Source organism: Triturus cristatus, chromosome 10, assembly GCF_964204655.1.
Source record: "Triturus cristatus chromosome 10, aTriCri1.1, whole genome shotgun sequence".
Lineage (NCBI taxonomy): Eukaryota > Metazoa > Chordata > Amphibia > Caudata > Salamandridae > Triturus > Triturus cristatus.
In genome coordinates this window covers 268,324,410-268,341,395 of record NC_140593.1, presented here as the reverse complement: position 1 = coordinate 268,341,395, position 16,986 = coordinate 268,324,410, and the positions used below count along the sequence as shown (strand labels likewise).

The 16,986-nt window shown below is 43.1% G+C and overlaps 1 protein-coding gene across 1 annotated transcript in view; it reads left to right on the top strand.

Annotated features, from left to right (window-relative positions):
- VPS50 (VPS50 subunit of EARP/GARPII complex) overlaps positions 1-16,986 on the top strand; it is a 748,521-nt gene that overhangs the window by 86,964 nt on the left and 644,571 nt on the right. The window contains exon 4 of the mRNA XM_085630983.1: positions 4,283-4,354. Coding sequence (XP_085487109.1) covers positions 4,283-4,354 — 72 coding nt within the window. The remainder of the gene's footprint in view (positions 1-4,282; positions 4,355-16,986) is intronic.

The window sequence follows — 16,986 nt, the reverse complement described above, 5'->3', positions numbered from 1 at the left end:
CGAGAAGCCTCCTATTGTAGAAAATCAGGGAAACATGTAAGCTGTTGGCACCTCATCACCTGGGTTTCAGAGAAATCAAGGCGGAATGATTGTGTCACAGGGTAGAGATAGAGGTGTTCCTGTAAGTATGGGATCGGGGGCAGATGTGGCTGCAAAGAAAAAGATTACTGCTTGTCATTTCTGTCATTTCTGTCATAGAATTGGACACTGGAAGTGTTGGAGAAAATATGCAAACACCGCGAGGGGTGCAGGTTTCAAAAATGCCTATGCAGGGACAAGTCTCAATGATTACTCCTGTGCGTACGCAATGGGGAATCCTAGATTAAACTTAAACCAAATGCCAAAAATTAACACAAACCGATTTCAAAATGCCATGCCACAATTTCAAAATTCAATGCCACAATTTCAGAATGCTGCTCAGCAATTTCAAAATTCAAGCCAGAACTCATTGCAACAATTCCCTGTGTTTGAAGCAGATGACTCCAGTTTTGATAATTCCCAATGACAGTGCCTGACAGGGGAGGAAGATTGCATACTTGGCACAGTGTTAGAGGCAGACCAGAGTGGCTCATAAATAGATACTGAGGTTTATAGCCATCCGTATCATTTCTTATCGATACAAGACATACCCGTTCTACTGTGAGAACAGTGAAAGTCCCAGACCTACCTCTCTCGGGGAAAACAATCCAAGTAGTGGGAGTTACAAATAAGCAGATACTGAATCCTGTATCAGAGAATGTCCCAGTAAAAGTAGGTACATTTAGAGATACCAATGTGTTGTGTGCGACACCAGTCCTGTGAATTTGTTAGGGAGAGTAAATAGACCAGTAGAATGGCCACAGAGTTATGAAATCAAGAACCCATGGAGGAGTATTTTAGTAGTTTGAATTCCAGAGCTTAAACCTGAAGAAGACGAAACAGATAGAAAGTAATCCGGAGATCCAAAGAGCACGAGTACCTTGTAGCAGATACTCTGAACCTGAATTGGTCCTATTATGTGAACGCTGCTCTGATTATTAGAATAGAAGGCTTGTGCAACATGAATCCTGAATTATTTGAGCCACCCTGAAAGCCAAAAGACATTGCAAACAATTTGTTTGAATAATTTTAACACTAAAAGAAGCTGGAAAGACAGTAAGAAGAAGACTCTGAATTAAAACAGATAGGTTTATTATTTTAGTTATTTGTTTTTACAGAAGACTAACCTAGTTCTGTGAAAAAGCTACAGAAGAGTTAGGGATAACATTGTAGAAGAGCACAGGGTATGTTTAAGGATTGTCTTTTTAGAAAACTGAACTGCAAAAAAAAAGAAGAAAATAAAAGGAACCCCAACTGTATCAGAGAAGCTACTCACAAAAAACTGGGCTTTGTTTGACTCATTAGAAGTAAGTGTATCGTGTGATCGGTTTTTGTAATAACAGTAATAATGATCACTATAGTACTTATAGGGTTTTATTTAACACCTAAGACCTAGCATTAAACAAATAACCTTACTAATACTCGCACACCTGACCTAAGAAGAAATTTTAGTTATGCCTTTGTAAGCTATTAAAAAGGATGAATAATGTTTATTTGTTCAAGAATACACTAATGCTATGAATGCAAAGGACTGCTATGTCATTTACCCTATTCTGTTTCTGAAGAGGTTGCGTTCTAACATATACCTTTGTCTTATGTCGTGTCCTGTAATATTTAGTTTATAGATAAGGAAATTTTTTATATTTTTATTCTAACCATGATTTAGTACTTTTATCACCCTTAATAGAAAGCATGAATTTACACCCACAAGCCAAATAGATGGACACTCCCTGGTATTATTTCTTTCGACATACACCTATAGATAGTGCTATAAGTTTGAGGACATTTTGAATATTTTTTATTCTAACCATGATTTAGTACTTTCTAGACTACCCTTGATAGCATAAATTTACATCCACAAGCCAAATAGATGGACACACACACCCTGGTAATATTTCTTTCCACATATTCTTATAGATAGTGCTATAAGGTCTATGGTTTTGCAGGACCATCTTGCTTTAGACGTACTATTTGCAGAAAGGGGAGGAGTTTGCCGGATGTTGAAATCAACTCACTGCTGCTCATACATACCTGATGAAAGTAAACATAAAGAAAGTTATGCAAAGAACATTTCAGGTTTAGAACCCGGATTGCATGAATTTGAAACACCAAGTCTGTAAGAAAATTTTGGAAAAGGTTTGAGCATGATTGGGAATTGGTTTAAATCGGCAGTGAAAGGTATATTGAAAGCTATATTAATGCTGATTGTAATAGTGGGACTTTGTCTAATATTTCCTAATGCTCTATTACTGAGTTGTAAATAATTCTTTCAAAAAAGACTGGAAAATATCCAGAAGAAATGATATGAAAGGGATATGGGAATGCATGGTATTATGAATAATGACTGTATGAAATCTCTAAAATTTAGGGGGAGAAAAAGAAAACAACAAGACTTAACTGATGACGGAAGTGCTATCTGAAACAAATGCACATATGAAACCTCATTGAGTTAAAGTATAAATTTTTCATAAAAAGTGCTGTGGTTAACAATGAAGAAAATGTGCCACATGTTGGAAAATGTATTTGACTTTATCGTATCTGTAGGAAAGAAAAAGTAAAACATAGAAAATGATTCTTTAAAATATGATAAATAAATAATGTAGCTTTAACCATAGAAGAAGATGCTTTTTGAATGTGCAAAAAAAATAAACGTGCAGCTTAAATGAGTAGGAGGCTCCCGTACCTAATGTGCTACTACGGCGAAGCCTGAAAAATATTTTGTGGACTTCTGCTTGACATTAAAAATAAAATGCCTTTCAGAAACTGCTGACCTAATCCTCAAACTGTAAAATCGTTCATCACTTTAAAATGTGCTGTTTTAAGAGAAATGTATTTTTTTGCTTTCTCACACCATATGATTTCCCTCTTTTCACTAAATAATGTATTCTGCTTTATTTTATAATGAACAGAGCATTAGCAATGTTAAACTTATTGAAGATATTTGTTTGCATGGTTTCATCAAGACTTACTGATTGAAATGTTTCATTGCTTTAGACTAGCTGTTTGTCCACGCAATGGGATCCTTACAACAGCTAACAGAATAGGCCTGCATATGTTTTCATGAGAACCTTCCATCATGTATCTAGTGCAAGACATATTATGAACTTTTAGATGATTGCTCAGTGGCGTGAATGTGTACTGTGAGAAATGGTAGGAGAGACGACAGACCATCTGAAGACCTGTTTTCATAGAACGAACCGTGCAGGATGTTGCAAATATTTTATGTTTTCATATATATGTGTTCCTAGTTAGAGAGCATTTATTCGACTTCACTTTCTCATGCCATCTTACCCTTGATGCTTTATGCATTGTTTCTTCTTTATTCTTGTCCGAATTACTGTGTGCGACTGCTAACAGCGATTTCCTTTTATCTTGATTTTTTGGCGGGGAGACTTTCTCTTTCAGCCAATCATAGCTACTGCTGTAATTACTTCTCTTTGATTTTATTAACAGTTGCTACTGCAACTTGTTAGGGAACTCAGCTGATTTACCTGAACTACTTTTTATGGGGAGTTCTTTCTTTAACTAACTAGATGCTCCAGAATCTTAGTCTTTTCCAAGAGAATTATTTATGGGATCTTATTTAGGTTAGGACTCATAGATTAAGATGGAGATTATTTCCTTTATGGAGCACGCTGTCTATATTATACTGATTCAAACTAAACCTTTTCTTGATATTTCTGTAAATTGGCTAACCAGAATAAAAATGATAAAAACAATTCTGATTTCTTAATGAGAAATACATCCTTAAAACAATTGCAAACCTCTCATCATTGACTAAGCATTGAGTTACTGAAATGTGATAATTATATTTGTAATTAAATTTGTTAGGGAAAAAAACATTTGCTTTGGCTCACCTTAACAACATTCCTTGCTTTAGTACCCCCTATTTTGGTACTAGGGCTCCCTCTGCGCTTGGACTTTGTTTTTGAAACAGCCCTACAGTGAACTTGTATTCCATAACAAACCACAAGACCCTCTTTAAGCCCTTGTTGCCAAAACTTTGTTCCTATTTTCTGTCTTTCCCTCCCTTTGTATCAGGCACCATGAAGCAATCTTCATAGAGCTGCGATAGCTGTGCTCAGAACACCTACTATAAATAAATTGTGTACACGCCATTCCAAATTCTTGTACTGAGAACATTTAAATCATTTTAAACTTTATTATTTTCTTTGTCACGCCTTGTTCTCTTTTTTTCTTACAGAAACTTCCCCCTGTACTTACTCTGCAAGAATTGGAAGAATATAGAGACAAATTAAAGAAACAGCAAGCTGCGGTAAGTACATTGTTTTTTAATTTAAAAATCTGTTTATTAAGTTTAACAAAAACAAATACACATTCAACTTAGGTTGTTGAGCTCAGTGTAGCAGCATCCTAGCATGCAGTATAATGTACAAGAATTAACTTTTATCAGCTGTAGTGCACAGCCTAGGGTCATGACCTCCAGGCACCTCTCTGTGCTATTTCCCATCAGAAGCCAGTAAGTATCATCAAAGTCTGGTGTCTTCTTCAATTATGCCTCTGGCTTCCCTCCAAGGGCCCCATACTTTAGTTTGCCAGCATTGTTGACCACCTCATATAATTTATATTAACTCTAAATGGCTTTTACTTCATTCTCAGCTATCTGTCTGTATTCTTCTTGGGCCATAGTAATTTTATGGGCGAGTTTGCTGTTTGCTGAAGTTTACATTGTTTCCACTTGGGTGGATGTGCTGCTAAAGAAACACTGTTTATGAGTCCTGTGTTTGTTTTAGAATACTGTTTACTGGTATTTAAAGTTGCATTGGATTCCCAGCCTGATGACGGGAAATGACTCAAACATCAATATATGGAAGATACCAAGGTTGGAGCACTGAAGTTGCAGCTAAGTAACTCCTTTCTGTTTGTAGGCAATTTTCAAGATGTGATTGTTCATGTGAAGGAACATGCCCATCACTATTGTCAACAGGTTCAGTATTGTTATTGCTACTTCTCAAGATTATCTTTCTCTTTGAAACATTTCCTCCTACTATACCAAATCACAATTTTCTGAGCTGCAAGAGGCATTTAGGGAATAGATATTGAAAGGCACAATAATGATCTGGCAGCAGTGAATGAATGAATGAAAGGATATTTATAATGCGCAACTAAGCCCAAAGGCATCAAGGCGCCTAACAGCAAAGTAAATCAAAACAGACCAGGAGCCGAAACTACGGGTACGCCTTGGCAAAAAGCCACGTCTTTAATGCCTTCCTAAACATAGGGACAGTATATTGAGTTTTGATTTCAATAGGACAGGTATTCCACATTTTAGGTGCCAAGGATGAAAAGGCCCTCCCCCCCCCATTTGACTCTACGGAAACGGGGAACTGACAGCAGATGCTTTTCCCGGGAGCGAAGATTTCTGCTCGGGACATAAGGTGACAATAAATCCTTAACCCCCTCAGCCCCCAGACCAGATAGAGCTCCGTAAGTCATGCACAGAATCTTAAAGGCAATCCTATCTTGTATAGGAAGCCAATGCAGACTCTTCCTGGCAGCGGTGGCCGAGGAGAACCTGGGAGCATCAAGCACAAATTTAGCTGCCGCATTCTGGGCTGTTTGCAGACGTGACATAAGGCCCTTATTTACTCCTGCATAGAGAGCGTTGCAGTAGTCAAGCCGAGAGGCGACCAATGCAACAACAATCTGTTTTCGAGCATGTGGAGACAGATAGTGTCTGATCTTTCTGAGGACTCTGATAATACCCCATCAGGTTGCAACGGTCTTATTAACCTGCTGAGACATAGAGAGAGAAGGATCAATCAGAACTCCTAAGTTGCGGGCCAGGTCCGAGGGGGCAGGGCAAACTCCCAAAGAAGGAGGCCACCACTCAGAGGACCAGAGGTTCCTATTTCCCCCAAAGATCAGAACCTCGGTTTTTTCTCCATTCCGCTTTAAGGAATTGAAAATCATCCAATGTGAGACTGCCTCCATGCAGTTCCGTAAGCTGAGAGCGGAGGAACTGCCAGACTGGGAGAGGGACACCATAATCTGGGTGTCATCAGCATATGGCACCACCTCCATCCCAAAAGATCTTATAACTTGGCAAGTGGGGCCACATAGATGTTAAAGAGGGTCGGACTTAAGGCCTACCCCTGGGGGACCCCACATTTGACCGGAAGGGATGGAGAAAGGTATTCACCCAGTTTGACCCTCTGTTCCCTCTGGTCAAGAAAAGAAGCCAGAAGGCTCAAGGCAGTGTGAGGTTAGAAATAGCTGTAAGCAGAGTAGCACACTTCTCTGGCTCCTCCAGAGGTAACCAATAATGCACCATAACCACAACAGTTGTCATAGTGGAACTGTGAAGAAAGGGATATGGCTTGAGTAGCTCAGATGATGTATGGAATTTTCCTTTTCATCATGATATGCAGTAATGTTAAAAGACATTTCTTTATGGTCACTGAAGGAGTCCGTAAGGAGTGTTCAGTCCCTTGACCTCTCTAGAGTGTAATTATTTTCCATCAAATATTTTGGTGTGTTTCGGCTTCTTATGGCCCACGTCTGATGAGCTCACAAAGGTAAGCACATGCATTGGTTTTTCCCAACCTTATTGGAGGTTTTACTGGGCCTTCTCAGGCTGGGTGACCTGCCCTGCTGCAAAGAAAAGACAAGCTAGACCTCCAGTGAAAAGAAAAGCAACACATGCAATGTTGTTCCTTTTCGCCTTCAGTTAAGGGTCATTGGTTTGAGCCACTCTGCCTAGTTTCTTCATGAGAAAAGGCAATATTCACTTGCGGTGTTATCTGGTCTTCGATTTGACTATGACCAGAGTACAAATTCTCGGGTAAGGAACTCTCAAGCCTTCTTCCTTCCTGAGTGTTGCGTTCAGTAAGTACAGCCATGTCAAAAAGATCATCAGTAGTTGTACAGTGATTGTTGAGTATCTAATCATCATTGATGTGTTCCCTTTAGACCTCTATGAAAACAAGTCATATGGGTTCTCTACTCCTAACAAGTTTCTGCTTCCATTGGTGAAACCAGGCGACTTATGGAAGAACCCCTGAATTTCTTTGTTGTTACAAAATTACACTTTGCCAAAAACTCAATAGCTGGTTTATCGCATATCCCGATAAAGACTATCAGGAAATGAGAATCGTTTTCTGAAAATGGATCGCTTGTGGGATTGCTAAATATAATGCTGCACTGGACAAGTAATTATTAAGGTACCCCGCCTTCGATCAGTCTTGGATAAATGGTGCAGAGACCAAGGCCAAATGAACCATGAAGGAGTCCAAAACCACCTTCAATTTAGTGGGTATACCAAAAAAGCAACATTCAGCAGAAGGGTCCAGGATGCCTAGCTGCTAAAGCCTACTGTAGGGTGAGATTTTCATTACACAACTACTGCAGCTCAAGGGACTGCTGATGGAATTGTCTGAGCCAAATCTTGCAAAAACAACAGTTGATGGACAGAATGCAGAACAATGTCATACATACACCCCAGTACAGAGATCTGGGCCTAAATCCATCGTGTTTTTGCTCACCATGCCATTGCAGTTTGAACCCAGCCATATGCAAATCAGTCTTGACCCTGTGCCTCATGGGAACAGTCCAGCCCGAACTGCAAAGCCAGGTCCTCCCTGGACTGGAAACAAGCATCCTAGGACCGGTTTCGGGGTTTCACCCCTCTTCAGCCAGGATAGCTTGATTCCAGTGGCATGGAGAGCACGGGACTCACGTCTGAGCATAACTGGCGCACTTAGGGCGAGAAAGCAAAAGACACACAATTGATGGACGGAATGCAGAACAAATCAAAACATTCACCCCCAGTCAAGAGATCTGGGTTAAATCCATCATTCTTTTGCTCACCATGCCACCCCAGTTTAGGCCCAGATCTCTGTACTGGGATGAATGTATGACATTGTTCTGCATTCTGTCTATCAACTGTTGTTTTTGCATTTGTCACCCCGAGTGGGACGGGTATGCTCAGACGCGAGTCCCGTGCTCTCCATGCCACTGGAATCAAGCTATCCTGGCTGAAGAGGGGTGAAAACCCGAAACCGGTCCTAGGATGCTTGTTTCCAGTCCAGGGAGGACCTGGCTTGGCAGTTAGGGCTGGACTGTTCCCATGAGGCACAGGGTCAAGACTGATTTGCATATGGCTGGGTTCAAACTGGAATGGCATGGTGAGCAAAAAAACGATGGATTTAGGCCCAGATCTCTGTACTGAGGTGAATGTATGACATTGTTCTGTCGTAGGCTATGGTCTCCAAAGAGACATTATCTAGCGCCAGGTTCCGTTTAAAGGATTTACGAGGGTTCATTATCATCAACTTGGTTTTGAGGGTATTAATAACCAAGCCCCTTGCATCACAGAAAGCCTTTCATTTGTCCAGGAGCTTCTGGAGACCCATAGGAGTTTTAGAGACCAAAAGGGTATCATCAGCGAACAGCAAAGTAGCTATCTTCTGGTTCGCCAATGAAGGGGCATCAGCTGGAGTTGAACATACAAGGTCGACAATCTGGTTGACATAAAGAGAAAAAAGGGTAGGGGCCAAAAAGCACCCTTGGCGTACCCCGCGCCAGATCTTAATTGAGTCGGTAAGTTGCCCCTAGTTGCCCCACCTCACACGTGCAAAGTTATCATCATGCAACCTGACCAAAGGTTCTAAAATTTCGAGGGGCATTCCCATATTCATGAGGGTTTGCCAGAGTTGGTCTTTGGAGACAAGTTTGAATGCGTTTTTGAGGTCTATAAAGGCAAGATATAAGCTGCATTTGCCCAACACAACCACCTTCCAATATAGCAAGAGAAGGCGAAAAGCCTGGTCAATAGTGCTGGTCTTCCATCGAAAGCCTGCCTGTAAGGGAGAGAGGATGTTCTTCTGTATCATGCTGATGAGTTATTAAACTTACAGATATTGTTTCCTTGTCGTGTTTAAGCATGTTCTAAAAATTGACTGTGGTATGTATTAAGATGTTCTTCTTTGGCAGACCCCAATCTTGGAAGACTTCATCAATGCCAGTTGCTGTTATTATTAAACCACTGTGAAACTCCGTTGATTACAATACCTTGCAGGTGTGCCCATGCAAACTGCTAGTACCTTAGTTCAGAGGGCCGAAATGCTACGACTCTCTTCATACTGACGCTTGAGATCTTGTATGCATTTAGCCTTCTCAGCCACTGCTCAATGAAACCATTACCAAGTAAATATTTCCCATCACAAAGCCTTTAGTGTATTGAGTAGACAGTATCTTTGCTTTGTAGCACCTAAAATCTGTTTTCAGGAGGCATTTAACAATTGGTGCTTAATTAGGTCTCGCCTGAGCCAGCGCGCATGCGCTGCACTGCGAAGCTTTAGTAAGGACTTTCACCTCAAGACCACACGCTTGTGCGTGTGCTTTTTTTTGGCTCACTGCTAATGGCCTTTGCGTGCGTCTTTTTAAGAAAGACAGCACGCAATTGGCCAAAAGCGGGTGCATGTCCTGCTTTCTCTCACCCCTGGCCTAGGGAGCTCGGGAGCGAGCAGTAGCGCGGCCGGGTGCCAGCTGCATACCTCGCATTCCTGCAGTGCGCGCGCACCTAGTTTGTTTTCTCCTTTCTTTTGCCCTCTTCTGCCCGGCTTTCTCTGGCTCTCTACCGCCCCCTCTGGCTCTTGGACTCTTTCGGGCCATCAGTTATTGTGCGATGTGGAAAGATGAGTCCCAGCTCCCAGAGTGCCGACGGCCACCGCCTGCAACTACGGACACAAAGCGCACACCGAGCACACTTCACAGCCGGGCTGAAGTCCGCCAATACACTATAATGTAATTGTTCCCCCTCAGACTATTGTTTTTGGATTTTAGCTTTTGCTGTTTGAGGTTTGTGTTTGTTACCTATTTAATTTGCTCCGATTTTACCATGTAATCTGTTTTGCTACCTAATCTGCTCTTGATTTTAATTCCTCCCTTGTTTATCCTACTCCCTTATTTTATCATGTTTGTTTACCTATTTAATGTGATCCATATTAGCACTGGAATCTGCTTTTACTATCTTATCTGCGCCTGACTGTATTTCCTAGCTTGTTTTCCCCCTTGCTTGATTCATCATATCTACTGTGCTTATTTTACCTTTTCTAACCTACTGAACATCAGTGATGTAATTTGTCTTGCTATCGAATCTGCTCCTGATTTTATTCCTCTCTTGCCTAACCCTACCTCCTTAACTTGCCCCCTATTTTTCGACCCCACACTCTCCCAGCGCCCCCCCTTGGCTCCCAATCCTCCTCTCCTCCCCTACCCCCATCTCCTTTAACTTCCCTCTCTTCACTCTGTCTCCCTCACACATCCACCCAACATGCCCCTTCACAGCACTGACCATCACCCTCAGGACCATACCCTCTCTAAACACGGCCCCAACTCCTGGACCATTCTCTACCCCCCAAATCTCTCCAAACACGCAAGGAAAAATTTCAAACATAAACTCCTGATCCGCTACCCTGAAACACTCATTGTCGATAACTACCTCAGCCTCACCTCCCCCATTATTACCAACTACATCTTCTACTCCAAACGCCCTTCCAAATGGAAGAGCATCTTCCTTCAATACCTCCCTATCTCTAAATCAACCAAAATACCATATGGATTTAAAATATCCACCGCTCCCTCCCCAGCCTTTCATGGTGATATTGATATCTCCATCTTCAAATCAGGTAACATCCTCATAAAAGCCTCGCCATCCCACCTCTCTATCTTTGAACACCAATTTAGCACTATGTCTCTCCTCCTTAACCACTCAGCGCCTAACACTCCTCCTCCCCAAATGAACAGAACCCCTCAAACCTCTTCCTCCCCACTCTACCTCCACTCTCAACCTCCAAAAATTGACCTCACCATCTCCCTCACTGGACCCCCCTATTGATAACGACTACCCCCTTCCCCAATTACCTACTTCTCATCCCCCACTTATCTCCCTCTCTCCCCCTAACCCTCTTAACCCTTACTCCTCGGACCCCTCCTTGAATAATGGTAGCCCCAAACTCCTGTCACCTACTTATCATTCCCTTCCCATGACCCGCCCACCCCCTGTCCCCCAAACCTCCCTCCCCCTGACCCAACCACACACTTACTCCACCGTCTTTTCCCCGCAATCACCTGTCACAACTCCTACCAATCCCATACACCCTCTGCTCCTCCCCATCGTCTCTACCCTCCCCCCTCAGGCTCTACCTACCCAACCCCTCAACTCAACCCCCAATAATCACACATCCCCATCACACCAATATATTAGTTTCTCACTCGCTTCATGCCCTTTTATCCTCTCTGACCACATCATCTAAAGATTTATGCCCCCTGTATAACCTAACCCCTCCACTCACACTTAACAGCTCCTCCACCCATCACTCCATACCTACTACTCTATCTTCCCCCTCACATAGCAGGCCTCCATCCGCAACTAATCTCGACCACTCCCTATCCCCAGACCATTCTCCTCCCACGCCCTTCATTCCTTCCCTGTACCCGGAATACCCCGAGCCTACACAACATTGTACTCGCCCTACCTACTTTAACTACCAAACCCCTCACTCCTCCCAGCCCCGTCCCACCTCACCCCACACCATCTACCACATATCCCCCTCACACATTAGTCCACCCTCTGCAAATAACACAGACCACGCACTCCCGATACCTCCCCTCTCCTCAATTGCCCAGGTCTTACACAACGTTGAATGTGGCCTGTCTAATTTAACTACGGAATTTGCCCGACTCAGAAAAGATTTCTTCTTCCACAGCACCAGAACCCTCCCTCACCATAAAACCACCATCCTCCCTCCCTCAAACATCCCCAATAACAAACACAGCCTTTGGAGATCGCTCCCTCTCCGATGCCGTAAGCATAGACCTCTCCGCACCTCGAACCATCTCTCCCCGTCCGACCTCGCCGACCTATGCAACTCCTACCTTCCTAATCTGCCAACCACCAACCCTCCACTCCCCTATGCCCCCATCCCTGTTATCATAGGGACAAATAGAACCCCCCCGCTTCCCCCAGACCACCACCCCATCTTACGCTGATCCACTCTTGCCCACCTTCCATACCCAACCCCACACCTCTGAAGTGTATGCTAGTTAACTGTCGCTCCACGGTCCTACACGCCACGGAAATCTCGGAAACCATCCTGAGTGAATCCATTGATATTGCATTCCTCACTGAAACCTGGCTAAATGACCACTCAACGAGCTTACTTGACCTACTCTCCCCCTCGGGATACTCTATTCTTAGAAAAGACAGACCTAACAGAGTTGGGGGAGGGCTAGCCATTATCTTCAAAAAGGAAATTCAGATTTCCCTTGTCACTAACCCAGGCTACTCCTCATGCGAATACCTGGAAGCAGAACTGTTAACTCAAAACTCCCTCCCAATTCGTCTACACAACATCTATCGCCCCCCGGGACCCCCACAGCCCTTCATTGAGGACTTATCGGATCTACTGGCGACAATCAGCATTATCCAACTCAAAAAATCTCTTTCTTGGGGATCTTAACCTCCATTGGAATGATACCAATGACCCCAACATCTCCCTCCTCACTACACTTCTTGAAATCAACGAATTCAAACAACTATGCCAATCTCCAACTCACACTAAAGGATTCATACTTGACGTAATTCTGTCCAACGAAGATCTGACCTCCGTTACCAATATCATCCCCATTGACTGGTCCGACCATCACCTTATACTGTTCACCATTGCTACCTCAGCAAACCTCCCCGCCCCTAAACTACCAGACCTAAGAAATTGATCAGAAAACTAAAAGGCATCCCCCCAGGTGTTCTTCATTCGAAACTCCAAGCTCAACTTCTTCTCATTCCCCCCTCACAAAATGCGAATGAGCTCACTAAACTATTTAACAGTACTGTTACAGATATTCTTGACCAACTGGCCCCGCCTAAACTCAAAAACCAAAGAAACACCCCCTCAAACTCTTGGTTTAATACAGAGATAAATAATGAAAGACGGGCACTCAGACTGTCGGAAAGAACCTGGAGACACCATCCCTCACCCTCCCGACGTGCTAGATCCACTTACAAAAAGCACATCCTCAAGGAAAAGGCATCCTTCTTCCGCACTCAACTTGATCGTGCCAAAAACAGACCCAGGGAACTCTTCAAAATCATCCGAAACCAAACTTCCCCCGCACCTCCTAATATGACAGCCTCATCAGACAGATGTGAAGAAATTGGCCACTTCTTCTCGGAAAAAATTGCCAAAATTGATCAATCCTTCCTTCCCACACAACTATCCTCCAACTCCCAATCCAATCTTGTCCTCAACTCTAATGCCTACTTCACATACCCCCTTCTAGACGACACTTTCTCTCCTCTGCCCTCTATCCTACTGCTCCCCAGCGAGCCTCTTCACCCACCCATTTCCATATCCCCCACAGGCCTCTCACCTTCCACATCTCCAGTAACCAACTCCCCTAAATCTCAACTTAAGAACAATGCCTCCTTGCTCAACTTTCTCCCCATCACTGAGCTTGAAGTCCTCAATATAATTGCCTAAAACCGTCCTTCCACACAAAAGACCCAATACCCTCCAACCTTGTCCCTGCCCTTAAGCACATCATCACCCCATTATGGACCAAAATCATCAACACCTCTCTCTCCACGGGCTGTGTCCCCACCTCCCTTCAGCTTGGTCAAATCTCGCCCATAATCAAAAACCCCAATGCTGACCCCAATGACCTAAATAATCTCCGCCCCATCACTAACCTCCCCCTTCTCTCAAAGGTACTTGAAAAATGTGTCCTACTACAACTAGACAAACACATACAAAATTTCAACCTTCTCGACCACTTTCAATCTGGCTTCAGAAAAGGCTGCAGCACCGAAACGGCAATGCTCAATGTCATAGATGACATCCACCAATCACTTGACAATGGCAAGACCTGCCTTCTTGATCTCTCCGCAGCATTTGATACAGTCAACCATTCAGCCCTACTTAATGTGCTTAGGACCCGTTTCGGCCTTAATGGCACCGCCTACAAATGGTTCATCTCTATCTACAACACCGTACTCAGCAAATCAAAATTCAAAACTGTCTCTCTACCCCCACTCCTGTCTCCCTTGGAGTCCCCCAAGGTGACTAACACCCCCACCTCCCCCGCCCCCCCCAAGAAAACACGTAGACTCTAGTGCATGCAATAGGCCAGGCAAAGCCCGCCTTTTCATGGCATGAGACTCGGACACAGGTAACTTGAAGGCGAGAGATGTCTTACGGTGCTTGGTTTTTTGTTTCATTTTCTTATACAGGAAGAAATTGGCATAGCAGTACAGGTGTAATGCTCCAGGCTCCAAAAACAACTTGCCTAGCTGTGGTGTTTGATTCTTCTCTTGCTCTTGTGTGGTCTGGCAGCGCTTTCACATATATGGAAGCAAAACAATTAAACACCACACGGGAGACCGGCTTCTTTTGTTTTTGCGGCAACTTCCTAAAAATCGCGGTAATCCATGCATTATGTAGCAAAATTGCGATTCGTGAAATCCCGAAAAGCTAGGGGATCCGACTGGTGTGTGCAGAGCATTGCCAGCCCTAACCCAATGTTGGGACACACGCCCCACAAATGGCTGCTGCAAGAAAACCTTTGTCCTATACCCTTCAAGTTGAGAAGCCATCATGGGCTCTATGGAGAATACCTCCTCTCTCGCTTTGGTCTTTGCCTCTTCCAACCGATCCTGTGTGGGTGGGAGCAACATGAGTGACTAATAGTACAGAGTGGATGTCCTCTGCAGACACAGCAGTGGGACTTGCATGGCATAAACCCAGCATGGGAAGAGCAGTACCAGAGGGTCTTGCAGTAACAGGGAAGTGTGTGCTGCTGCCTGGCTGCACCTGTCCAAAGTGGAAAGAAGTTTACACTGCTTCTGCTTTGGCGCCGCGCTTGTGTCATGTTTCTTTAGTTGTTCAGCTCCCGCCCCCCACCCGCTTTTACCAAGTCTTCACCAGGTGTATTTATGATGTTGACTCAGAAATTATTTTAGTTAAATAAAAACTCTCAGATCCGCCCTGTAAAGCAGTTGTAGAAGGAATTTAATAAACACAGTTTTTTCACACGCGCTGGCTGAGCAGCTGTCATTTGCTTAATTGACAGATTCATATGCACACGACAACAGAAAAATATATAATTATCTTAACCAGTAGTTTCCCTCTTCTACATTGTGATTCTTTACATGGCTTAACATGTCACAATCCATGTCCAGATTTAGGAGGCACCTGCCTTAACATTTGGTGATTTCACAGCCTGTCCTCCCCGCTATACTATTAGTTTGCGACCATTTTTTAATGTGATGCGTTCTAGGGCGGAGGTCTTTATTTCATACTCTACTCAATGCAACATAAATACACTCCACATACCACTCAGTACCACATAATTACACGCCACATAATTACACTCTACTCAGTGTAACATAAATACACCACATAATATCACTCAGTGCCACATATTTACACTCTACTCAATGCTACATAAATACACTCCACATAATACCACTCAGTGCCACATAATTATATGCTACATAATTAAACTGCACTCAATGCAACATGCACTCCAAATAATACCACTCAGTGCCACATAATTACACGCCACATAATTACACTCTACTGAATGCAACATAAATACACTCCACATAATAACACTCAGTGCCACGTAATTATATGCTACATCATTATACTACACTCAATGCAACATACACTCCAAATAATACCACTCAGTGCCACATAATTACACGTCACATAATTACACTCTACTGAATGCAAGTATAGAGACGTATGCTGTTCCTAGAGGGTGAGAAGAGAAAGAAGCCTACAGTAATATCTTAATCAGTGAAATCAGGAGGGATTTCCTCCTTCAGGAAAAAGACCCTCACGCATCCAGCCAGCTAGATGTCATGCTTCATAATCAGGTCTGCTTCAAATCGGGGTGGCGCTGCAATCCCCGATCGGCGCCCTTAACGGGGCCTTTTGATGGAGATCTTTATTCCTTGTATGCCGGTTGGTGTAGTGCGTGTGAGGGCCCTAAGTGTAGTGTGTACTTGTGAAGCTTAAAACAAGTAGTAGGGATCCAAAATAACAAAAGTTTAATAAAGCAGGTCCCACTCTTGACTAAAACAAAAAAGTGCGCGTCACTGAAGTAAAGTTGTCAGGTTTGCGCTGCAATGGTTAACATGTTTCTTGCACCGGTTAGATCAACCGCAATTCATCAGGACCAAAATTAAAGTTCACACACTTACTGGTAGTGATAGCAGCTACTATAGCACTTACCACTTTTACAGCACCCTAATAAGTGGTTACTTTGTTGATAAAAACCCAATGCACCCCGTAGTGGTGCATTAGAGGCTCCAGCGAATCAGGGCCGGACTATAACACTGAATAGTGCAGTGTTGTCTATCCTCGACACGAGACACGTAGAATCCAAGCCGATTCTGGATGCAACATAAATACACTCTATATAATACCACTCAGTGCCACATAATTATATGCTAGATAATTATACTGCACTAAATGCAACATAAATACACTCCACATAATACCACTCAGTGCCACATAATTACATGCCACATAATTACACTCTACTCAATGCAACATAAATACAATCCACACAATGCCAATCAGTACCACATAATCACACGTCACAATTACACTCTATTCAATGCAACATAAATACACTCCACATAATACCACTCAGTGCCACATAATTACACACCACAGAATTACACTCTACTCAATGCAACATAAATACACTCCACATAATGCCACTCAGTGCCACATAATTATATGCTACATAATTACACTGCACTCAATGCAACGTACACTCCAAATAATAACACTCTGTGCCACATAATTACATGCCACACATTACACTCTACTGAATGCAACATTCTGGTAGGGCCTAGGATTCACATGACGT